The 26549-nt window shown below is 39.4% G+C and overlaps 1 protein-coding gene across 1 annotated transcript in view; it reads left to right on the top strand.

Annotated features, from left to right (window-relative positions):
* The window catches only part of RAF1 (Raf-1 proto-oncogene, serine/threonine kinase), a 72715-nt gene that overhangs the window by 24773 nt on the left and 21393 nt on the right, over positions 1-26549 (top strand). The window contains exons 2-3 of the mRNA XM_060023083.1: positions 17730-17962; positions 25399-25511. Of these exons, the coding sequence (XP_059879066.1) occupies positions 17756-17962; positions 25399-25511 (320 nt within the window). The 5' untranslated portion in view covers positions 17730-17755. The remainder of the gene's footprint in view (positions 1-17729; positions 17963-25398; positions 25512-26549) is intronic.

The raw sequence follows: 26549 nt of genomic DNA, 5'->3' as shown, positions 1-26549 counted from the left end.
TCACATATAGTACTACATTCCTTTGCTGCTATTTTAATAAAATAAAAACAGTATTAATTTGTAGTTAAATATTAGGGTCTGTAGTGGCTTTGAGTTTGAAAACTATATTTTTTAATTAAAAAGGGAGATTAAGAAGTGTTATAGAGGTATTAAAGATACCAAACTGATATTTCTTCCTTATCATAATCTTTATCTGATTGATTTAGTGTTATTTTATGTCATGTCCACAAATCCTCTAAAATAATTTTTGTAAACCATGAATAACGTATGGCCCATGCTTTGGGAAACCGTATACTGCTAGACTGACTATATTCATGTTGATCAACCACCCAGAATGTCTCAAGACCCAGCACAGGTCTCACTAACTCCTCTACAAGGGAGAATGTGTTTAAAGGGGCATAGGATCATGTCATAAATTGTACCGATGTTTTCTTAGGTCAGTCTCCCAAGGCAGTATAAATAAAAGCAAAAATAAACGGGACGTAAACAAACTTACAAGCTTTTGTACAGCAAAGGAAACCACAAATAACATGAAAAGATAACTTACAGAATGGGAGAAAATATTTGCAAATGATGCGACCGACAAGGGCTTAATTTCCAAAATGTACAAACATCTCATACAACTCAACAGCAAACAAACAACCCAATTGAAAAATGGGCAAAAGACCTAAATAGACATTTCTCCAAAGAAAACATACAGATGGCCTGCCTGCAGGCACATGAAAAGATGCTCAACATCGCTAATTATTAGAGAAATGCAAATCAAAACTACAGTGAGGTACCACCTCACACTGGTCAGAATGGCCATCGTTAAAAAGTCTGCAAATAACAAATGCTGGAGAGGGTGTGGAGAAAAGGGAACCCTCCTACATTGTTGGTGGGAATGTAAGTTGATGCAGCCACTATGGAAAATAGTATGGAGGTGCCTTAAAAAACTAAAAATAGAGTTGCCATGTGATCCAGCAATCCCACTCCTGGGCAGATATCTGGATAAAACTATAATTCAAAAAAATACGTGCACCCCTATGTTCATAGCAGCACTATTCACAATAGCCAAGACATGGAAACAACCCAAATGTCCATCGACAGATGAGTGGGTAAAGAAGATATACACACACACACACGCACACGCACACACACACACAATGGAGCAATAAAAAGGAATGAAATAATGCCATTTGCAGCAACATGGATGGACTTAGAGATTATCATACTAAGTGAAGTAAGAAAGAGAAAGACAAATACTTATATGGGGAATCTAAAATATGACACAAATGAACTTATATATGAAACAGAAACAGACTCACAGACAGAGAACAGACCTGTGGTTGCCAAGGGGGTGGGGGAGGGATGGAGTGGGAGTTTGGGGTTAGCAGATGCAAACTATTATATATAGAATGGATAAACAACAAGGTCCTATTATATAGCATAGGGAACTGTATTCAATCAATATCCTGTGATAAACCATAATGGAAAAGAATACAAAAAAGAATGTATATATATATATAATTGAATCACTTTGTTGTATAGCAGAAATTAACACAACACTGTAAGTCAGTTGTACTTCAATTAAAAAAAGGAGAGTATAGGATCATGTAAAACTTTAAAAATGTGAGCTGTTTCCTTCCATCCCTTCTCTCCCCCCACTTCTCTACCCCACCCTTTCCTCTCTCCCCTCTCTCCTCTCTCTGTCTCTGAAGAAAAGAAAAAGGCATCGTCTTGGTGAGTGTTGTTGGTGATAGTTTGAGGTTGCTAGAAAGGGTCACAAAATTATGGATTCTTGTTCTTGATGCACAGATGTCATCCAGAGATTTCCCTCCACTGACCTCTTGGGGATTTTGTTAGTTTCTTTCTTGTGTTGGATCCCCTTTTTCCTATATGCCATCTCTTTCTTGATTTACTCATTCATGTAAAAAATCCCTTGAGACAGGGATAGTGAAGGGTAAAATATTTTTGGTAATGAATGGCAGAAAATATCTTTCTACTACAATAGTTTTGCTGATTATTCTAAATTGGAAATACTTTTCCTTCAGAATTTAGATGACTTTGCTTCATTATGTCTTCTAGCTTGCCGTGTTGAGAAATTTGAAGCCTTTCTGATTCCCGATCCCTTGTATTTTTTTTTTTTTTTTTTTTGCCGTACGCGGGCCTCTCCCGTTGCGGGGCACAGGCTCCGGACGTGCAGGCTCAGTGGCCATGGCTCACGGGCCCAGCCGCTCCGCGGCATGTGGGATCCTCCCAGACCTGGGCAAGAACCCGTGTCCCCTGCATCGGCAGGCGGACTCTCAACCACTGCGCCACTAGGGAAGCCCCTAGGCGGCCACCTTTTTAGAAGGGTTTCAGAGAGCTCTTTGGGAATCAAGCTGTTGAGTTCTACTTTTCTTCGATAGAGTATAAAAAAACACAAAATAATCTCACTCAACACCTAACCTGCTGTTGGAAAGCTGACCTAATGTGAAATTCTTAAAGTTACACCCACTGGTGTTGCCTTTATCAGTCAGTATCTTTACCCTCTAAACTTTTGGAAACCTTTGTCAGTTCTAAGAAAATGAAACAACACAACCTTCCTTTTCCTGGTTAAACTTACCTTACTCCCCCGCCTCAAAAAAAAAAAAAAAGATCAGAGAAAATAAATAGCAACCAGTTGCTTCAGCAAATAAGCTTATCTTAAAAACAAAAATTCACCCCACACCAATTTTAAAATATTGAAAACATGACAGTAGCAACACTCATCCGTAATTCTTATCTTTTGACCCAGTAATCTCACACCTAGTTGTTAAGCAAAATACCTGTATATCTGAGGTGTTCATTTAAGGTTCTCTGTTAGGATAAATAAGGCACAGCATTGTTTTTAAGATGTGTTCTGATTTCAGAGATTTTTAAATCTGAAAAAATATGTGACTTAAAAATAGGTTAAGGATGCATATATACAATGGAATAAAAGGAACAAAATTGAGTTATTTGTAGTGAGGTGGATGGACCTAGAATCTGTCATACAGAGTGAAGTAAGTCAGAAAGAGAAAAACAAATACTATATGCTAACGTACATATATGGAATCTAAAAAAATGGTACTGATGAACCTAGTGGCAGGGCAGGAATAAAGAGACAGACGTAGAGAATGGACTTGAGGACACGGGGGGGGGGAAGGGTAAGCTGGGACGAAGTGAGAGAGTAGCATCAACATATATACACTACCAAATGTAAAATGGATGGCTACTGGGAAGCTGCTGCATAGCACAGGGAGATCAGCTTGATGCTTTGTGACGACCTAGAGGGATGGGTAGGGAGGGTGGGAGAGAGGCTCAAGAGGGAGGGGATATGGGGATATAAGTTTACATATAACTGATTCACTTTGTTGTACAGCAGAAACTAACACAACATTGTAAAGCAATTATACTCTAATATAAAGATATTAAAAAGTAGGTTAAGGATGAATTACATCCAACCAATGGGGTATATGATTAGACAAATAACTGAAATATTTAAAATTGGAAGGAGAATAATGTATAACATAGGATGTGGATTGAGACTGCAGTTGTGCACATGTACACATATGGACAAGGATTAAGGCCACAGTTAGCCCCAAAGACACCATTGCTAAATAGCAAAAGGTCCGTGGCTCAGCTAGCAGGACTGTCCCCTTCATGTGATTTAGGAGAATCCCTTTCTTTTAGGCTGATGCTGTCTGTGTACGAGGCTCATTGAGGCATAGGCTCATTTTCTACCCTCTCATTTCCTATGCTGAGTGTCCTTGTCTGAGGCAGAAGCTATAACAATATCAGTGTCAGGCACAGTGCTAAATGCTTTACAAACATTGTTGAACAATTTTCATGACAACTCAATGAGTATTATTATCCCTTTTTACAGTTAATCCTTCAGCGCAGACATCTTTTGAACTCCATAATTGTGTGTTTACTGCCTACGTAGTTTATTTGCAGTATAGCAGCTGGACTAGGCCTTTTAAGACCTTAGGCAGATTGTGTGTCTCCTCTGCTCAGAACTTTTCAGTGGCTTCCCATTTCACTCAGTAAAAGGCAGAGTCCTTACAGCCGTGACCTACAAAACAGTATGTTAACCACATTGTTCCTCCTCCCCCAGCTGTACTCTCACTTCACTGAACTCCATGATCTCTTTGCTGCTATTCCTTGTACACAGGACACTCCTGCTTTAGGGTTTTCACTGGCTGATCCTTCTGCCTTGACTGTCCCCCCCAGCTACTTGCAAGTCAAACTCGCTGACTTGTGATCTCAGCTCTTACCTCCTCAATGAGGCCTACTCTGACCTCATTATGTAAATTGCAACTTGTCTCCTTTCCCCCAGCACTTATCATCCACTGTCATGTTATATAATTCACTTCATTGTGTGTCCTCCACTGGAAGATATGCTTCTCCTGAGATCAGGGGTGTTTGTCTCTAATTCACTGAATTAACCCAAGCATCTAGAGTAAAGCAGTGACTGGTACATAATAGTTGCTCAGTAATGTTTATTGCATGAGAGATTGAGTGAGAAAATTGGTGTGGGGGAAGTTAAGCAATTTGGCAAAAGGCCACACAGCTAATAAAAGGTGGAAGTCTATTTTGAACAGATATCCATGTATTGTGCTTCTAATATTAGAAGATGATATCCAAAAAATGTTTTGTTAGGATAAATAAGGCTATGGATAACTTTTCTCCTCCGTTCCCCTGCCCAAATTTAATTATATCATCTTAAATAAAAGTATAATAAAAACAAATGACCAGAGTGGAAGGAAAGAGCCAGTAGCAGGAAGCTAGAGCAGGCAGCCACAAGGTTGAAATCTGGTACCTCATCTGAGCAACAGCCTGTCTCACAACTGCACTGATCTTATCTGCCTTAAGAATAAAGAATGATGGTGTGATAAAGCTCTGGTAAAACTTGTGAGTGCTTTTGACCTTAGATATTCTGTCAGTAATCTTGGCTCTCTAGCTTACTGTGTAATCTTGGATAATTTTATTTAACTTTTGTGGTCTTCAGTTTCCTCATCTCCAAAATCAGGATAATAGTATCTTTCATAGATAGTATCTTTCTTGGGAGGCTTAAATGAGATATTATGTGTAAAGAACTGATACTAACATAATGATATGTGAAAAATTCAATATTATTATACATACTGTAGTATCTACTCAGTAGTATTGTACGTACTGAAATGTCAAGAACTCAGTAGCTGTTAGTTAATATTACTATCATTTTTACTATTTAGTTGGTACAGAATTTTAAGAAACTAATTATTTGGTGACTATATCTTGTTTCCTAGTGAGTTTTGGCAGATGTCAAAACAGAGCAAACCACTATTGTTATTGTTCGGATAGCTAGTTTTTGTTAGTATTTGTGTTTTTCATGAATGCTTGCTTGTGGTTATAATTTTATATTACATATTAAAATAGCCATTTTCCTTAATAATTTACATAAATTTAATGTATTATGGATTCTGCGACTACCATCACATTGGTTTTGAAGTCTTGGTTGAATAACTACTCAGAGTCACATGTCCTGCTAAGTTCTGGGGAAACAAAGGAGAACAAAGAGGCATGCATGTACTCTATCCTCAAGGAGCTTATAGTCAGGTAGGGAGGCAGACATGTAAATAAATAATTACAGTTCAGGGTGGGAAGGGCTATTAATATACATGTGAATAACATAAAAGACAGGAGCGAGCGGTAAATTCTTTATGAATAAGGGAGCAAAGAAGGGAGGCTTTATGGGGAAAATTCTACCTGAAGAACATCACAGAGGACCCAAAGCCTCAATAGAGGTGTATAGAATTCTACTCAGGGGCTCCCCTCAAAAGAAGACTTCCAGAAACCTACTTTGTACCTTTGAAGGTTCTCATGCTATACAGAGACTGGATCTCTGAAGATCAAGAAGAGAAGGTTAAAAAGAAAGTTACAAGACTGTGAGTGAGTATAATCTTTGTTGTGTGCACTTTGGAGAAGGGTTTAAATTGGGAGTGGAATCTACATTAAGTTCAGTGAAATAGATGTAACATCACACTCTTATTTGGTATTTTCTTTTAAAAGCAGAAAAGAACAGGAAACAGAAGACCTTACAGCAATAAAGATCATTATAAGAAGTGATAAATGAAAAGGTAAAGAGGAATGGCTATTTTGAGAGAGAACAAAATGCTGAAACTTCTACATAGGGTAAAATAATTTAGTAGATGAGACGTCATAGTGTGAGAACCATGGGTATATAAGTTCTGTGCCTTAAAAATGTCATATTTAAAAGTTAGTGAACCATGTAACCTAATCAGTATTAGAGAATGGTCTCAGGTTACTTTCAGTGAATCCATTAAAGTAGGTATCTTCACAGTAAATTTGAATGATAAATAAAGTCACAGAATAACTAATGGTACCTGAGGAAAGAATGAAAACTTAGTATACTGAGTTTTTTTGAGTCTTCTTGGCAGTGCAATATGTGAAAAGTGGAAGAATCACATGAAGTAGCAGAAATGACTATTTTTTTTATATTTATCTTTTATTTTTTGAATTTTATTTTTTTATACAGCAGGTTCTCATTAGTTATCCATTTTATACATATTAGTGTATACATGTCAATCCTGATCTCTTAGTTCAAACCCCCCCACCCCACCACTTTCCCCCCTTGGTGCCTATACGTTTGTTCTCTACATCTGTGTCTCAGTTTCTGCCCTGCAGACTGGTTCATCTGTACCATTTTTCTAGGTTCCACATGCATGCGTTAATACACGATATTTGTTTTTCTCTTTCTGAGTTCACTCTGTATGACAGTCTCTAGATTCATCCACGTGTCTACAAATGACCCAATTTCATTCCTTTTTATGGCCGAGTAATAGTTCATTGTATATATGTACCACATCTTCTTTATCTATTCATCTGTCGATGGGCATATAGGTTGTTTCTGTGACCTGGCTATTGTAAATAGTGCTGCAATGAACATTGGGGTGCATGTGTCTTTTTGAATTATGCTTTTTCTGGGTATATGCCTAGTAGTGGGATTGCTGGGTCATATGGTAATTCTATTTTTAGTTTTTTAAGGAACCTCCATACTGTTCTCCATAGTGACTGTATCAATTTACATTCCCACCAACAGTGCAAGGGGGTTCCCTTTTCTCCACACCCTCTCCAGCATTTGTTGTTTGTCGATTTTCTGATGATGCCCATTCTAACAGGTGTGAGGTGATAGCTCATTGTAGTTTTGATTTGCATTTCTCTAATAATTAGTGATGTTGAGCAGCTTTTCATGTGCTTCTTGACCATCTGTATGTCTTCTTTGGAGAAATGTCTATTTAGGTCTTCTGCCCATTTTTTGATTGGGTTGTTTTTTTTTTTAATATTGAGCTGCATGAGCTGTTTATATATTTGGGAGATTAATCCTTTGTTGATTTCTTTGCAAATATTTTCTCCCATTCTGAGGGTTGTCTTTTTGTCTTGTTTATGTTTTCCTTTGCTGTGTGAAAGCTTTTAAGTTTCATTAGGTCCCATTTGTTTATTTTTGGTTTTATTTCCATTACTCTAGGAGGTGGATCAAAAAAGATCTTGCTGTGATTTATGTCAGAGTGTTCTTCCTATGTTTTCCTCCAAGAGTTTTATAGTGTCCAGTCTTACATTTAGGTCTCAAATCTATTTTGAGTTTATTTTTGTGTATAGTGTTAGGACGTGTTCTAATTTCATTCTTTTACATGTAGCTGTCCAGTTTTCCCAGCACCACTTATTGAAGAGATTGTCTTTTCTCCATTGTATATCCTTGCCTCCTTTGTCATAGATTAGTTGAGCATAGGTGTGTGGGTTTATCTCTGGGCTTTCTATCCTGTTCCATTGATCTATATTCCTGTTTTTGTGCCAGTACCATATTGTCTTGATTACTGTAGCTTTGTAGTATATAGTCTGAAGTCAGGGAGTCTGATTCCTCCAGCTCCGTTTTTTCCCCTCAAGACTACTTTGGCTAGTTGGGGTCTTTTGTGTCTCCATACAAATTCTAAGATTTTTTGTTCTAGTTCTGTAAAAAAATGCCATTGGTAATTTGATAGGGATTGCAATGAATCTGTAGATTGCTTTGGGTAGTATAGTCATTTTCACAATTTGATTCTTCCAGTCCAATAACATGGTATATCTCTGAATCTGTTTGTATCATCTTTAATTTCTTTCATCAGTGTCTTATGGTTTTCTGCATACAGGTCTTTTGTCTCCCTAGGTAGGTTTATTCCTAGGTATTTTATTCTTTTTGTTGCAATGGTAAATGGGAGTGTTGCCTTAATTTCTCTTTCAGATTTTTCATCATTAGTGTATAGGAATGCAAGAGATTTCTGTGCATTAATTTCGTATCCTGCAACTTTACCAAATTCATTGATTAGCTCTAGTAGTTTTCTGGTGGCATCTTTAGGATTCTCTATGTATAGTATCATGTCATCTGCAAACAGTGACGGTCTTATATTTTCTTTTCCAATGTGTATTCCTTTTATTTCTTTTTCTTCTCTGATTGCCGTGGCTAGGACTTCCAAAACTATGTTGAATAATAGTGGTGAGAGTGGACATCCTTGTCTTGTTCCTGATCTTAGAGGAAATGCTTTCAGTTTTTCACCATTGAGAACGATGTTTGCTGTGGGTTTGTCGTATACGGCCTTTATTATGTTGAGGTAGGTTCCCTCTTTGCCCACTTTCTGGAGAGTTTTTATCATAAATGGGTGTTGAATTTTGTCAAAAGCTTTTTCTGCATCTATGGAGATGATCATAAGGTTTTTCTTCTTCAATTTGTTAATATGGTGTATCATATTGATTGATTTGCATATATTGAAGAAACCTTGCATCCCTGGGATAAATCCCACTTGATCGTGGTGTATGATCCTTTTAATGTGTTGTTGGATTCTGTTTGCTAGTATTTTGTTGAGGATTTTCGCATCTGTATTCATTAGCGATATTGGTCTGTAATTTTCTTTTTTTGTAGTATCTTTGTCTGGTTTTAGTATCAGGGTGATGGTGGCCTCATAGAATGAGTTTGGGAGTGTTCCTTCCTCTGCAGTTTTTTGGAAGAGTTTGAGAAGGATGGGTGTTAGCTCTTCCGTAAGTGTTTGATAGAATTCACCTGTGAAGCCATCTGGTCCTGGACTTCTGTTTGTTGGAAGGTTTTTAATCACAGTTTCAATTTCATTACTTGTGATGGTTCTCTTCATATTTTCTGTTTCTTCTTGGTTCAGACTTGGAAGGTTATACCTTTCTAAGAATTTGTTCATTTCTTCTAGGTTGTCCATTTTATTGGCATAGAGTTGCTTGTAGTAGTCCCTTAGGATGCTTTGTATTTCTGTGGTGTCTGTTGTAACTTCTCCTTTTTCATTTCTAATTTTATTGATCTGAGTCCTCTCCCTCTTTTTTTTTTTTTTTTTTTTTTTTGCGCGATACGCGTGCCTCTCACTGTTGTGGCCTCTACCGTTGCGGAGCACAGGCTCTGGACGCGCAGGCTCAGCGGCCATGGCTCACGGGCCCAGCCGCTCCGCGGCATGTGGGATCTTCCCGGACTGGGGCACGAACCCATGTCCCCTGCATCAGCAGGCGGATTCTCAACCACTGCGCCACCAGGGAAGCCCTTCCTCTTTTTCTTGATGAGTCTGGCTAATGGTTTTTCAATTTTGTTTACCTTCTCAAAGAACCAACTTTTAGTTTTATTGATCTTTGCTCTTCTTTTCTTTGTTTCTATTTCATTTATTTCTGCTCTGATCTTTATGATTTCTTTCCTTCTACTAACTTTGGGTTTTGTTTCTTCTTCTTTCTCTAGCTCCTTTAGGTGTAAGGTTAGATTGTTTATTTGAGATTCTTCTTGTTTCTTGAGGTAGGCTTGTATTGCTATAAACTTCCCGCTTAGAACTGCTTTTGCTGCATCCCATAGGTTTTGGATCGTCAGAAATGACTATTTTAAAATGTAACGTAAAGTGGAATTAGCACACACATGGAGAGAGTTCACTGGTAGAGCTAAGAAAGACAATTTAAGACTAGATGGATCCTTAAAAAAATTTATCATTCAGTGCAAGGAGATGTTTTTTGTGTGGATAAATGCATTTGGGAAATCAGTGGAAGCTCTGGTAGGAATTCTGGGCTTTAGAATTACACCAATTGCTTTCAAACTTAGTAGTGTTCTACACTAAGGAATACATTTTATAATGTGTGTGTACCTGAATTAAAGTTTTCTCAAAATAGTACTTACCTGTACTATGTGGATATATTGTGCTCTGCCTTATTTTTTAAGAAAGCTGGTCATGACTCATCAAAATGATTTTCTGAACACTTATGGGTCATTCTCTACAGCTTGAAAAAGTGCTGAGTTACAGTCTAGGAAAGAAAGAGACTTGAGTTTTTGAAGTCTTCCTTGAAGAAGCTGGCTATTAAGAAGGTACTTATTCTGTCCTTGTTCGAAACATATTGGGTGCTATTTTAGTTATATGGTAGTTCCTCCTTATCTGTGAGGGATACTTTCCAAGACCCCCAGTGGATGTCTGAAACTGCAGATAGTACTGAACTCTGTACTATTTTATCCTATACTTATATACCTATGATAAAGTTTAATTTATAAATTAGGCACAGTAAGAGAATATCCGAATTTCCAGCATCACTACTCTTGCACTTTTGGGCCATTGTTAAGTAAAATAAGGGCTGCTTAAACACATGTACTGCCATACTGAGACAGCCCATCTGATAACCCAGAAGGCTGCTAAATGACTAAAGGGCAGGTAGAGTATACTGTGTGGATGTGCTAGACAAAGGGGTGATTTACATCCCAGGCAGGAGGGAGCGGGTTGGTGTGAGTTTTCATGACACGACTTAGAAATCAAAAAGCTTAGAAAAGCATGCAATTTAAAACTTAGGAATTGTTCATTCTGGAATTTTCCATGTAGTATTTTCAGACCATGGTTGACCACTGGTAACTGAAACTGCAGAAAGCAAAACTTTCTAAGGTGGAGCACTACTGCACCAACCAAAAGGGCCCAAAGAAGGCAATTGAAATGGATCTCAAGATTCAGGGGTTTGGTCTTTGACTCTTCCTTGAGTCCCCTTGCCGCATAATTCAGGGCTATGTGTCTTTCTATTTTGGTTATTTTGTTTGCTCCCAAACTGAGTACTATTTAGAATTTATAAACCACTTTTTAACTTAGATGTAGAAAAGGTATCATTCTCTAACTTTCTGAAAAGGAATATTCATGTAGAGAATAAATGAGGTTGAATGATTATGAGAGGTGAACTATGATAATAAAAACAGACATTTTGGTATAGAAAGATGTAGCTTTGAAAAAGAGTTCAAACTGTAAAAAATCATGAATTACGTGGCTAAAGTGAATGTATCTTCAAACTCCAGTGTGACAGAATGAAGCATGAAATCAATAAAAGGGAAACTTTGGTGAACCTATGGAACCTGCCAGCTTCAGAAATTGTGCTAGAAAAAATAAATTTAGAGAAATTTTGATCTACTCATCATTGACAAATGTTGAGTGTGTGACTACAGAAAGCTAAGATATCTAGCAATTAATGAATTGTCCCATTTTCTGTCATAAGATATCCATCCCCTGGTGTCTTTCAGAGACTGAATCTGGGGTTAAGCCCATTGTGGCAAATCTTTAATGGAAGAGTAGTGGAGGAAGCAAAGTAGAGTAGGATCTAGGCTTTTTGATTTCTGGGGTGCTCTGTAATGGGGGTGGTTGGAGGAGAGGAGGGCTGAATGCAGAAGGAAGCAGCTTGAAAACCAGTTGAGCCTAGCCTATTCTAGAGTGTTTTAGAATATTCTATTCTAGAATAGGCTAGAAGAATTCATGTTAAGTAAATTGTAGACTTCCTAAATTTATAGAATTTCGCTATCATAATAAGTGAAATTATGAATATGCTGTGTCCTTTCTGGTAAAAGGTAAATGTGTAGTCTGTTGAATATAAATTCTCAGGCTGTCTCACCATATATAACTATAAACATGTAAGTGTTTAAGATCAGCGAACTTTTGTCGTAATAAAGCTACTGTTTTGTATATGTGAAGAGAGTTATTTTAGAAAGATTACTTTTTAATCATTGGACAGAAATGAGCTTTTAAAATTAGATTCCATATAACTTTTTGTTACCAAAGTTATCTTTTTTTAAAAATTGCTCTGGACATGAACAATTTCCTCTTTTTATTTATTTGTTTATTTATTTATTTTTGGCTGTGTTGGGTCTTCGTTCCTGCGTGTGGGCTTTCTCTAGTTGAGGTGAGCGGGGGCTACTCTTCGTTGTGGTGCACATGCTTCTCATTGTGGTGGCTTCTCTTGTTGTGGAGCACAGGCTCTAGGTGCGTGGGCTTCAGTAGTTGCGGCTCATGGGATCTAGAGCACAGGCCCAGTAGTTGTGGCACACGGGCCCAGTTGGTCCGTGGCATGTGGGATCTTCCTGGAGCAGGGATCAAACCCGTGACACCTGCATTGGTAGGCGGATTCTTAACAACTGTGCTACCAGGGAAGTCCTGCTGTATGGTTTTTAGAAGATGCTTCTTTCTTGTTTTTAGATGTGTACCCTTTCTTGTTAATTGATAACAGAGTACCTTGCCTTAGAGCTTCCTATGATAAACAGGTCAGTCCTGGGGCAACTGGTAGGGGCCTTGGCCTTTCTGGGCTTGTCTGCTTATGTAGGCATACCTTACAAATAGGATCCATCATTTTCTACGAGTGAAATGAAAATGGTTGGGAGGCACTGCCTTAGTGTGCTTCTCAGCCTGTAAGTGGTCTTGATATAGACATGGAAAATTAAAAATTATGAATGATAATCAAAAACTTGAGAATTAAGCTGGATTTGCATTTATTTTATCAGTTTTTATGAACAGTTATTGTAGTATGTTCTCTACTACACACCAGCACTGTTATTTTCCAAGTGCCTACAAAACTTAGAATTTGTCATAAAATAACTATGATCTTTGACTTAGTCTACAGTTAAGTCTTGTAAGTGGGTTCTTTAACCAATAGATTGTAATGCAGTCTTCCCTCACAATTAAATACAGAATGCAATTTATTGCAGTTTGTCTTTTGCTGAATAATAGGTATTTTTTAAAGGCGTACTACCAACTGGAGATTTAATTCACATTTGCTAGTTCTTGACAGGTCTTTTCTATTAAAAAAATTATATTTTTTGCAGCATTATTCTGGCTCCTAGCTGAATTCATTTAATAAATATTTGAGTGCTTGTGTTCCAGGTACTGTATTAAGGACTAAGAATACAGTAGTGAACAAGATTGGCAGGAGGTACTGGCAAGCTTGGCATGGAGCAGAAAGGGGGTGGGAGGTACTGACCAAAATCTGTAGACAGTTAACATTAGTGGTAAGCGGCATGAAGAAAATAAAGGTTATTTGATGGCGGTAGGGGAGTGCGGTCTTCTGACTAGGGTGGAGAGAGAAGGTGTCTCTAAAGGGATCTTTTAAGTGAAGACCTTAATGATGTGAAAAAGCCAACTTGCTTGTTTTTGGAGGTTTTCGCCTTCTAGATGAAGGGAACAGGAAGTTCAGAAGTGCTGAGGTGTGAAGCTTGGCATGTTCAGAAAGAAGTTGAGCTTTTAGAGTTAGGAGTGTGTTGGGGCTTGGGTAGAGGTGCCAGAAATGGGAGGCAGTGCGTCATGGCCCTGCCACTTGAAGGCTGTAGGATTTTGTCCTGCCCCTCCCCCTTGCATAAATAAAATAGGCTTATAGATGTTTGTAGTAAATAGTAAAATAAAAAAGCAAAAAGTAAATAGATATATAAAAAGTTAAAATTCCTTAATCATCTTGCTGAAATACTGGTACTTTGTTTATTATTCTATATTTTCTCACTTCTTTATTTTTTAAATTAAAAAGATAGGTTTGTGTTACTTTTTAAAAAAATGTATTTATTTTACTTATTTTTTAATTTTTGGCTGCGTTGGGTCTTCATTGCTGCGCACAGGCTTTTCTCTAGTTGCAGCGAGCGGGGGCTACTCTTCGTTGCGGTGCATGGGCTTCTCATTGCGGTGGCTTTGCTTGTTGTGGAGCACAGGCTCTAGGCGTGTAGGCTTCAGTAGTTGTGGCACACGGGCTCAGTAGTTGCGGCGCACGGGCTTAGTTGCTCCGCGGCATGTGGGATCTTCCCGGACCAGGGCTCAAACCCATGTCCCGTGCATTAGCAGGCGGATTCCTAACCACTGCGCCACCAGGGAAGCCCCTCTCACTTCTTTATGATTCTAGATTTCCCTCCCTCTTTCTAGATTAGTATGAAAGAGGTTCAAACTACATTTGTCATTTTTTGTTTTGTCTTGGGTAGCTTTTTCTACCTTTGCACCTACAGATCTACTTTACTTATCACGTGGGAATTAGCATGATTTGTTTAATTCCCTATTGTTAAGTATTTGGTGTTCTCCCCAATTTTTTAAGGATATGAACAATGCTCTAATGAAGATGCTTATACATATATCTTTATACACTTGCCTTATACTTCTGTAGGATACATTCCTAGAGTGATACTGAATTACCAGATCAGTCTTTAAGAACATTTCAAAACTTTAATAGTTTCTTACCATATTCTCCTCCGAAAAAGTTGAGCCAAGACTGTGAGAGCAATGCCAGGTAGTGATCTTAAGTCTCTAAACTTTTCTAGTTTTCCCAGCTGTCAGCTAAGAATAGTTAATATATATTGTCCCCTTTTGCTTCAGGCATGTGATGTGAGAAAGAGCATAGTACATAGTGGGTATTCAGACAGAAACTTCTGGTTAAGAACAAGACGTTTGGATTAACTCTAGGCCATTTTAACTCTGACTAAATGATTTCAAGTGTCACTGCTATATATGAGAAGGTTAAGGGCTTTGGAGTCAGATAGAGCTGCTCAATTCTGAATCCCTCCTCTGCCCGCTAAAGCTCAACTATAAAAATGGGGATGTAATTCCTACCTAGAGTATCCTCTAAGGATCAGGTTGGGTAATATGAGTGGGATGTATGCAGTATATACTGTTTCATAATAGTAGGCACCTAGTAAAAGGTAACTATTGCTAATAATGCTAATAATAAGATAAAACAAGTTTCTGAAGGAGTAAGGCTTGAGAAGGATGGGATTCCCTGTCAACCTCACTGTTTTCTACAGGAGGAAATTAATATCTCTCACTTATGCATGGTTGCTGATTCCCAGTCAGCGTCAGGGCATTGCATGTCCTTACTGCAGAGTATCTGACTTATTGTCATTGTGTGACTGTCTATGGACTTGCATTGCAGTTTTCTTGTTGCCCAATTAAAACATTTGATTATTTTTTGTTAGGTAACTGTCTCTCCTTGCTTCGGTTTATAAGGTTTGTTTCTGCACTAAAACTGAACTCCGAATGTTATGTTGGAAAGTTCGTGTACTTTAAATATAAACAGATACAGAATCTGGTTATTTTACCTATCACCTGGGTGTTCTTGGGCAAGTAGCATGGTTTTTCTGTGCCTTATTTGTTTAAAAAATAAAGGGTGGTTGGAGGAAGGGATTTAAAATCGTTTGGGGTCCTTACACAGATTAAATGAGATTATATATTAAGTGTCTAACACACATCCTAGAATACTAGTTTCTTTTCCTTCTTCAAAGGCAGAAAGTTATGGCTTACACTTTTTTTTTATTTCTCATAGTACTAATTGTTATTCATACTCCAAGTATGGTTGCTCATACTTAATATACAGTAACAAAAGGAGAGAAGTGGAATTGAAAAAGTATTGGGTTGACCAAAAAGTGCTTTCGGTTTTTAAGTAAAAGTAAAAGACATATTTTTCATTTTCACCAAGAACTTTATTGAACGGCATATTCACCCTTTTGTTCAGCTACCGTCTGCCAATTTTTCAGGCAACTTCATAATTGCATCTTCCCAAAACTCTTTATATTTTTGAGCAAAGAACTGTTCCAGGTGCCTTTTACAGTCTTTCAGGGAATTGAGATTTTTTCCATTAAGAGAATAATAAATAAATAAATAAAAATAATAAATGGAAATCTGAAGGTGCAATGTCTGGTGAATACAGCGGATGAATCAGAACTTCCCAGCCAAGATGTAACAGTTTTTGCCTGGTCATCAAAGAAACATGCAGTCTTGCGTTATCCTGATGGAAGATTATGCGTTTTCTGTTGACTAATTCTGGACGCTTTTTGTCGAGTGCTGGTTTCAGTTGGTCTAATTGGGAGCAGTACTTGTTGGAATTAATCGTTTGGTTTTCCAGAAGGAGCTCATAATAGAGAACTCCCTTCCAATCCCACCATATACACAACATCACCTTCTTTGGATGAAGACCAGCCTTTGGTGTGGTTGGTGGTGGTTCATTTCGCTTGCCCCACAATCTCTTCTGCGTTATTGTACAGTATCCACTTTTCATTGCCTGTCGCAATTTGTTTTAAAAACGGAACGTTTGGACTTCCCTGGTGGCGCAGTGGTTGGGAGTCCACCTGCTGATGCAGGGGACACGAGTTCGTGCCCCGGTCCGGGAGGATCCCACGTGCCGCGGAGCGGCTGGGGCCGTGAGCCATGACCAATGAGCCTGCACGTCTGGAGCCTGTGCTCTGCAGTGGGAGAGGCCACGGCGGCCCGCGTACCGCAAAAAACAAAAACAACAACAACAAAAAAAATGGAACGTTTTCATTACGTTTAAGTAGAGAATTGCATGCGGAAATATGGTCAAGAAGGTTTTGTTCGCTCAACTTGTGTGGAACCCAAACATCAAATCGATGAACATAACCAAGCTGGTGCAAATGATTTTCAGTGCTTGATTTGGATATTTTGAGTATGTCGGCCATTTCCCATGTGGTATAACGTTGATCTCAATTACTGTCTCGATTTGATCACTGTCAACTTCAACTGGTCTGCCCGACTGTGGAGCATCGTCCAGTGAGAAATCTCCAGCACGAAACTTCACAAATCGCTTTTGACACGTCTGATCAGTCACAGCACCTTCTCCATATACTGCACAAATCTTTTTTTGGCATTTCAGTTGCATTTTTACCTTTTTTGAAATAATAAAGCATAATATGCCAAAAATGTTGCTCTTTTCCTTCCATCTTCAATATTAAAATGGGTACACAAAATTTCACCAATTTTGATGTCTTGTTTTATTTTTTTATTTTTATTTATTTATTTTTTGCGATATGCGGGCCTCTCACTGTTGTGGCCTCTCCCATTGCTGAGCACAGGCTTCGGACGCGCAGGCTCAGTGGCCATGGCTCACAGGCCCAGCCGCTCCACGGCATGTGGGATCTTCCCGGACGGGGGCACGAACCTGTGTCCCCTACATCGGCAGGCGGACTCTCAACCACTGCGCCACCAGGGAAGCCCCTGATGTCTTGTTTTAAATGCACGCTGATATGACAGCTGTCACATACAATCTAACAAAATTGTTTCAAATGAAGTTAAAGACAACCAAGTGCTACTAGAGCCATCTTATGGAAAAAACCGAACGAACCTTTTGGCCCACCCAATATTAGAATAAGAAGTCAAGAGACCTGGGCTTATAGTTCCAGGTTGGCTTTTAACGGGTGGTATAACCCTTGATGAGTCTTTAGATCTGTAATCCCCATTTTGTTAATTTTTGAGTTGTCTATGAAATATTCTATGGAAATATACTAAAATAGAAGTTTTCTGAGTAATTTATTTAAGCAGAAGATGTCACCTACAAGAAAGCCCACATACTACTGTTTTCACAATTACTCTGTATATTGTATTATTGAGTTAATTACTTTTGTTCAGGAATTCTAATTATTTGTCTATTTATTTATTTATTTTTACCAGGTTTAAGTATTGTGTAAGCTGCATCAATGGAGCACATACAGGGGGCCTGGAAGACGATCAGCAATGGTTTTGGATTCAAAGACGCTGTGTTTGATGGCCCCAGCTGCATCTCCCCTACAATAGTTCAGCAGTTTGGCTATCAGCGTCGGGCATCAGATGATGGCAAACTTACGGACCCTTCTAAGACAAGCAACACTATCCGTGTTTTTTTGCCAAACAAGCAAAGAACAGTGGTACGTGAACATTCCTCTCAGACAATATAGTTGTCCATCACCCTATAGAAAACGTTATGGATCATGTTGCCCATCTTATAGGCAGGCAAAATCTTCACTGTCACGTTGAGTCTTTATTTTAAAATTTTATTTTAGTGTTTTGTAGTTGTACCTGTTTTTTTGTTTTTAATTGAGGTATAGTTGATTTATGATATTGTGTTAGTTTCAGATGTAAAGTGATTCCGATATATGTGTGTATATATATATAAAATTTCAGATTTTTTCCATTATAGGTTATTACAAGATACTGAACAGTTCTTTGTGTTATACAGTAAATCCTTGTTGCTTATCTATTTTATGTATAGTAGTTTGTGTCTTTTAATCCCGTACTCCTAATTTATCCCACCTTTCCCCTTTGGTAACAGTAAGTTTGTTTTCTGTATCTGTGAGTCTATTTTGATTTTGTGTATAGATTCATCTGTATTCTAGATTCCACATTTAAGTGATAATCATATAATATTTGTTTTTTTCTGTCTGACTTCACTTGGTATGGTATTCTTTTTTTTTTTTTTTTTTAAGTATTTATTTATTTGGCTGTGCTGGATCTTAGTTGTGGCACACGGGATCTTTAGTGGCGACATGCGGGGTCTAGTTCCCTGACCAGGAATTGAACCCGGGCCCCTTGCATTGGGAGCTCGGTGTCTTAACCACGGGACCACCAGGGAAATCTCAGTATGGTATTCTTCAGTGGCAATATTTCATTTCTTTTTTATGGCTGAGTAATATTCCATTGGTGGGCACTGGGGTTGTTTCCATGTCTTGCCTATTGTAAATAGTGCTGCTGTCAACTGGGGTGCATGTATCTTTTCGAATTAGAGTTTTCATCTTTTCTGGATAGATGCCCAGGAGTGGGATTGCTGGATCATATGGTAACTCTAGTTTTAGTTTTGTTTTTGTTTTTAATAAATTTATTTATTTATTTATTTTTGGCCATGTTGGGTCTTTGTTGCTGCATGCAGGCTTTGTTTTTCTAGTTGTGGTGAGTGAGGGCTACTCTTCATTTGCAGTGTGTGGTCTTGTCATTGCAGTTGCTGCTACTGTTGTGGAGCATGGGCTCTAGGGCACGCGAGCTTCAGTAGTTGTGGCGTGCGGGCTCAGTAGTTCTGGCTCAAGGGCTCTAGAGCTTAGTAGTTGTGGTGTATGGGCTTAGTTGCTCCGCAGCATGTGGGATCTTCCTGGACCAGGGCTCAAACCCATGTACCCTGCATTGGCAGGTGGATTCTTTAACCACTGCACCACCAGGGAAGTCCCTAGTTTTAGTTTTTTAAGGAACCTCCATACTCTTTTCCATAGTGTGTGCACTAATTTACATTCCCACCAGCAGTGTGATAGGATTCCACTTAGGGTCTTTGTTAATTGGCTTTCCAGTCGCAGATTTTATTGCTTTGTGTTCTTTTCACACCCCTTGCTTTATCCCAGCTCTTGGCCTTCATTCTGTTGTTAGTCTTGCCTGAAATGTCTTCTTTACTGACATTTCCTCTAAACAGATAGTACACTCTTATTTATTTATTATTATTTTTTTTTGTGGTACGCAGGCCTCTCACTGTTGTGGCCTCTCCCGTTGCGGAGCACAGGCTCCGGAGGTGCATGCTCAGCGGCCATGGCTCATGGGCCCAGCCGCTCCGTGGCATGTGGGATGTTCCCTTACTGGGGCATGAACCCGTGTCCCCTGCATCAGCAGGTGGACTCTCAACCAGTGCGCCACCAGGGAAGCCCTTTTTATTTTTATTGGAGTACAGTTGATTTACAATGTTATGTTTGTTTCAGGCGTACAGCAAAGTGAATCAGTTGTACGTATACATAGATCCACTTTTTTTTAGATTCTTTTCCCAGATAGGCCATTACTGAGTATTGAGTAGAGTTCCCTGTGCTATACAGTAGTTCCTTATTAGCTACCAATTTTATATATAGTAGTGTGTATATTATATATAGTAGTGTGTATATTTCAATCCCAATCTCTCAATTTATTCCTCCCCACCTTACCCCGGTAACCATAAGTTTGTTTTCTACATCTGTAACTCTATTTCTGGTTTGTAGGTAAGTACATTTGTACCCTTTTTATTTTTATTTTTTGCGGTATGCGGGCCTCTCACTGTTGTGGCCTCTCCTGTTGTGGAGCACAGGCTCCCAACGTGCAGGCTCAGCGGCCATGGCTTACGGGCCCAGCCGCTCTGCGGCATGTGGGATCTTCCCAGACTGGGGCACAAACCCGTGTCTCCTGCATCAGCAGGTGGACTCTCAACCACTGCGCCACCAGGGAAGCCCTGTACCCTTATTTTAGATTTCACATATAAGCAATATCATATGATATTTATCTTTCTCTGTCTGACTTCACTCAGTGTGATAATCTCTAGGTCCATCAATGTTGCGGCAAATGGCATTATTTCGTTCTTTGTTATGGCTGAGTAATATTCCATTGTATATATGTACCACATCTTGTTTATCCATTCCTCTGCTGTTGGACATTTAGGTTGCTTTTATGTCCTGACTATTGTAAGTAGTTCTGCAATGAACATTGGGGTGCATGTATCTTTTTGAATTATGGTTTTCTCCAGATATATGCCCAGGAGTGGGATTGCTGGATCATAGGGTAGCTCTATTTCTAGTTTTTAAAGTAATCTCCATAGTGGCTGTACTAATTTATACTCCCCCTAACAGTGTAGGAGGGTTCCCTTTTCTCCACGCCCTCTCCAGCATTTATTGTTTGTAGATTTTTTGATGATGGCCATTCTCACTAGTGTGAGGTGAAAATAGTACATTCTTATGGGGATGTATTTCAAAGGGTTCTTTGAAAAATTCCCTTAGACATTTCTGGTGATTAAAAAATTGTTTTGTTCTGAATATTAAAGCAAACTGTTCATTTAAAAATTTTTCGGTATTACAGATATATTGAAGGAAATAAAATTACCTAGAAAAAATTATTTTGGTAAATTTCCTAGGACTTGTGGCAAAGCTGGAGGTAGCTTAAAAATCACAGCTCTTTTCCAAGGGCACTGAACTAGCCAGTTATTCCTGCATAGTTTCTGACACAAAATCTCAACTTTTCTAAGAAACTACTGCTCAAAAAATTTCTTACTATCCTGGGAGGGGGAAAAAAAACACCTGGTTGAAACTGAAAAGTGAAGTTGTGCTGATTTTGCTTGGCCTGGGACATTTGCGAAAACCTTCCTTCAAAACGTCCACACCTCCTCCTTTCCCACCCTCTGTTTTTTGTGTAAAAGCAGTGCATTTTGTTTATTCTGTGTACCTAGGCGAGGCAAGGTTCCAAGGTTGGCAAGTACAGTCCAGAGTTTTCTCAGCTTGTTTCTAACAGTTCAACTCTCTCCACTTTACTAAAACTTCCTTTATACTTTTGTGACCCTAAAGAGCCTTCCAGTTATAGTGTTGTACATTTAGGTACATTTTGAACTGAAGGCAAAGCTAGCTCAAAGGCATTTTAAAGTGTGAGTAAATTTATTTTTGTTCCCTTTCCTACAAATGAAAGTTTAATGGCTGGCAAAATAGTAATAATAATCCCCTAATCTTTCAACAGTAGTCTTTCATTTGCAAAGTGATTTTTACCCATTATTTCTCAATAATTTTCTTTCTTACCTTAAGTGGAGAGCCCAGGTGGGAAGTCTGAATGTGATGGGAAGCTGAAGATCATCTGGTGCTGCTTCTGGGCATTACTGCCACTATCTTCTCCAGCCCCATCTACCAGTTTGCCTGGAAGAGTAGGAAACTTAGTTTGGCGTAATAATTAAGTGTATGGGCCTTTAAGACAACAAGGCCCAAATTTAAATCCCTGTATTGCCTTTTATAAGCTGTATCATCTAAACAAATTACATAATATTTTTAGCCTCTGTTTCCTGACCTTTATGAAATGAGGCTCATGCTGACTACATGTTCATAAGTAAAATGGCAGTTATGATTATTTCTGACTGTTTTCTATATCTGTGTATCCTTTTTTTTTAATTTTTAAATTTTTATTTTTGGCTGTGTTGGTTCTTCGTTGCTGTGCATAGGCTTTCTCTAGTTGTGGCGAGTGGGGGCTTCTCGTTGCACAGCACGGGCTCTAGGCACGTGGGCTTCGGTAGTTGCAGCACACGGGCTCAGTAGTTGCGGCACATGGGTTCTAGAGCATGCGGGCTTCAGTAGTTATGGCGTGTGGGCTCAGTAGTTGTGGCTCGTGGGCTCTAGAGCGCAGGCTCAGTAGTTGTGGCACACGGGCTTAGTTGCTCCACGCATGTGGGATCTTCCTGGACCAGGGCTCGAACCCGTGTCCCCTGCATTGGCAGGTGGATTCTTAAACACTGCGTCACCAGGGAAGTCCGGCATTTGTGTGTACTTGACAGCCTTCATTTGAGCACAGCTGGTGGTTGGGGATGACTGATTTGGAAGCTTGACTTCTCTGACAGCTTTTGAGAAAGTTCTGTCAGAGAAGGTTAGTTTCTTCTGTTTCTTTGACCAGAGGTGGACTGTGTGTCTCTGGAAGAACCACCTTCTTTCACTAGGCACCCAGCTTCAGGGGAGCATTGAAGGAGGAAGGAGTCATTTGCTGGCCAGCATGGCCAGTCAGCTGTTTCTAATCATCCCCAGGTTGCTTCACTGCTGGAGCCCAGAATGACTATCATAATCACTTAGTGGGCTCCAGAGATTAGTCAGATTTAGCTGATTACAACCTGTGTCCATGGGGAGGTGTAGAGAGAAGAGTGATAGAGAGGATCTACGTCTGATTTAAATAATTTTAGAATAATTAGTAGTTGCTTGTTTTTTGAATTTTTCTTGTCATTTGTTTTGTAAACATGTCTCTTTGACTAACTGCTGCTGTTAATTATTATTGGATGAGTGCTTGGATCATAACTGAGGCCCATTAATTACCACTGGAATCATCCGAGAAGCAGTTTAAAATACAGATTCCTGAGCTTCATTCAAGATGACTGAATCAGATGGATGTGTTAGAGGGAGCAGGCCAGGAAAATATTTTCACAGGCTCCTCAGATGATTGTAATATCAGCCACATTTGGGAACCCCACTGGATTAGAAGATATTTGAAGAACTGTTTAGCTCTTGGAGCTGTGACTTTTAATGAAGATTAAATAGCACAGATATCACTTTACGGTTTTCAAAGTACTACTGCACAGTATTTGATACAGGTCATGATTCTATTAATGTGTGTGTTGATTTACTTTTCATTGTCCTTATTTTCGGTGTATTCATAGTTCAGATCATTCTCTCTCCCTTTACTTTGTTGTTTTGTGTCTGGAAGCTGGAAGTTAGTGGGATATTTCTAAGGGTATCACTGCTTCAAGAAACCTTTAAAATAAACTTGTGAAACACTGTAAATGCATATTTAAAAATATTTTAAACCTTTAAAATAAGTACACACATCACTCACCTCCGTCTGGGAAGGGGCTGGGTTGGCCACTGTCAGCTGTCACACTTTCACCCAGTGGAAGGACTCTACTTTGAGCAGTTTGCAAGCACTGCTAATCTACATTCTGCTCTCTCTACAGCCCATACTGTCTAGTTGCCTTACTTTTGATTAACTTTATTGGCTTTAAAAACAAAATGTATAGGGCTTTTATTGAAATGCTTAAGAGCTTCGGTGAAATTTTTATATAGTTGCCATTATTAGCACCCTGGCACTCACACTTTATGTTAGGCTTTTTTTTTTTTTTAAGATTTATTTATTTAGTTAGTTTATTTTTGGCTGCATCGGGTCTTAGTTGTGGCATGTGGGATCTTCACTGAGGCATGCAGGATCTTTTTATGTTTTTTATTTTTTAATTAATTATTTGTGGCTGCGTTGGGTCTTTGTTGCCGCATGCGGGCTTTCTCTAGTTGTGGCGAGCGGGGGCTACCCTTCGTCGCAGTGTGTGGGCTTCTCGTTACGGTGGCTTCTCTCGTTGTGGAGCACGGGCTCTAGGCACTCCGGCTCAGTAGTTGTGCCTCGTGGGCTTAGTTGCTCTGCGGCATGTGGGATCTTCCTGGACCAGGGATCGATCCTGTGTCCCCTGCATTGGCACGTGGATTCTTAACCACTGCACCACCAGGGAAGTCCTAAGGCATGCAGGATCTTTCGTTGCAGTGTGTGGGCTCTTCGTTGCGGCACGCAGGCTTGTCTCTCTAGTTGTGGGGTGCAGTGTTTTCTCTAGTTGTGGCGCACAGGCTCCAGGACGCGTGGCTTCCAGAGCCCGTGGGCTCTGTAGTTTGCAGCACGCAGGCTCTCTAGTTGAGGTGCATGAGCTCAGTAGTTGCGGTGCGCGGGCTTAGTTGCCCCGCGGCATGTGGGATCCTAGTTACCTGACCGGGGATCAAACCCACGTCCCCTGCATTGGAAGGCGGATTCTTTTCCACTGGACCACCAGGGAAGTCCCTCTGTTAGGCTTCTGAGTGCCTGCTGAGTTTTTGAGGATTGGGTACAGGGGGATGTGAAGGGGCGTATACTGCTAAGGCTGTCTGGAATGGGTGTGCAGATTTATTTAAACTAGCAGTGATGTTTGTCCTGACAGCAGGGCAGAGGCTTTATTTCCTCCACTTCCTGCTTGCCCTCCCTAGTGTGAAGTGCATGTGAGATGGAATTTTTGTTAGGAATATCAACCATTTTGTTTAAAATAGGTTGAAATACAAAGTTTTGATCAGAAGAACTCATGTTTGTTTATAGATTGGGTTGGCTTATTTTCCTTTCTGGTGGATGTTTATGCTTGCATGAACATTTCATTGAGTCAAACAAATTAGAGATGTAGAAAGGGAAAGTTGATCATTTCTCTCTCCCAACCACTTTCTCTTAGGGGTAACAGCTGAGTATCTTTTCACACTCATATAACATATATAAACATATATAGGTTCCCCACCCTTTAAATAATCTTACTCTTTGTATTATTCTGAAAAATATTTTCCCCCGGTTAATATGAACACCCTCTGACGAGTCATTATAAGTAATATATTAGCAGCACCGTGTGACACATACAGATGTTCTGTACTTTATTCAAGCACTTACCTATTGCTGGACATTCTGGGTGCTTCCTCAGGAAGTGTGTGTGTTTGCCATTATTGTTGACCCTTGAACAACTAAGGGGGTTACGGGCGCCATCCCCGTGTGCACTTGAAAATCCGAGTGTAACTTACAGTCATCCCTTGGTATATGTGCTCTGTGTCTGCTGTTCCATATCCTCGGATTCAACAAACCACAAATCATGTAGTACTGTAGTATTTCCTATTGAAAAAATTCCACGTGTAAGTGGACCTGTGCAGTTGAGAGCCATGTTGTTGAAGGATCAACTGTACAAGCAATGCTGTCATAAAATCTTCTACATATACCCTTACAGACTGGTGGATTTATTTCTGTATTCACCTTTCCAAGGGATGTGCTTGTGCAGCCTTTGTTGGTTCTAAAGGTGATCCTTTGTTTGTAGGTCAATGTGCGGAATGGAATGAGCTTGCATGCCTGCCTTATGAAAGCTCTCAAGGTGAGGGGCCTGCAACCAGAGTGCTGTGCAGTTTTCAGATTTCTCCACGAACACAAGGGGTAAGAACTCAAAAGTCAGCCAGCTCTTCCTTCATACTAGTAAGGATTTCCTAGCTTCAAATAATAAGTGTTTCCATAAAAAAAAATTGTACTCGCTTCCTATAGAATAGTGAATATTTGAATACCCTTGTTTATAAAGAGACAATTCAGAAAAATAAGATACCAAGAACTTGAAAATTTTGCTTGAACATTGCATTGGAATATAAAGTACATGTTAGTTGTTGGGTAGTGTTTCCGTAGAAGGAAACAGTAATGTCAGATGGTATGTTTCTCGAGAGCAAGAATTTTGTGTTTGCTATAATGCAGTTAACAGCGTGGGTACTCAGAAAGTGTTTCATTATTATTTATAGTTAAAGAATACTGTCTTTAAGAGATTAACTTTTATAATTCACTCATTTTTATTCAGTTAATATTTACTGAATCCCAGCAGTTTGACAGATACAGGGCTAAAAGATGCAGGGGAATTTCTGCTTCAAGGAGGATCAGTGTAGTTCATCCTATTCCTAATGGTGGGAGCAAGATAGAGGCATCGCCTCAAAGTCTAGGAGTAATACCCCGTAGCATCAGAGCCATCTGTGACTGTTACCTGTTACTGTTTCCCCCCAAATCTGGGATAACAACCTTAATTTTACGTTCTTCTTGCAAAGTGCTAGTTCTGTTATTGATCTTTAGCTTACATCTTTTATATTTCAAGGGGCTCCCTAGTTTGAGAGACTAGCCTAGGTAATGAGTACTCAAAATGTTGCCAGAATTTGGCTCCCTGTTCACTGATGCTGAATAAAAATACGGAGACAGAGATTTGGAAGATAAGAAATAGAGAAGCTTTTTATTTTCTTTGCCAGGCAAAGGGAAGACACAGCAGGCTAGCGCCTCAAGAACTGTGTCCCCCTGTCCTGGGGAATTACAGGGGGTGTTACAGGTGGAACTAGCAGTCCAGGGTAAGTGATAAGGGTGAAAGTGGTGAAGGTCTTGTATTCTTCTTGCAGTATTTTAAAACAGTCACCGTTGGCATCAGGCAGTCTGGTAATTGGGTCCATT

This window comes from Delphinus delphis, chromosome 10, assembly GCF_949987515.2.
Source record: "Delphinus delphis chromosome 10, mDelDel1.2, whole genome shotgun sequence".
NCBI lineage: Eukaryota > Metazoa > Chordata > Mammalia > Artiodactyla > Delphinidae > Delphinus > Delphinus delphis.
Note: the sequence above shows the minus strand (reverse complement) of the source record. Positions and strands in the feature narration are given on the sequence as shown.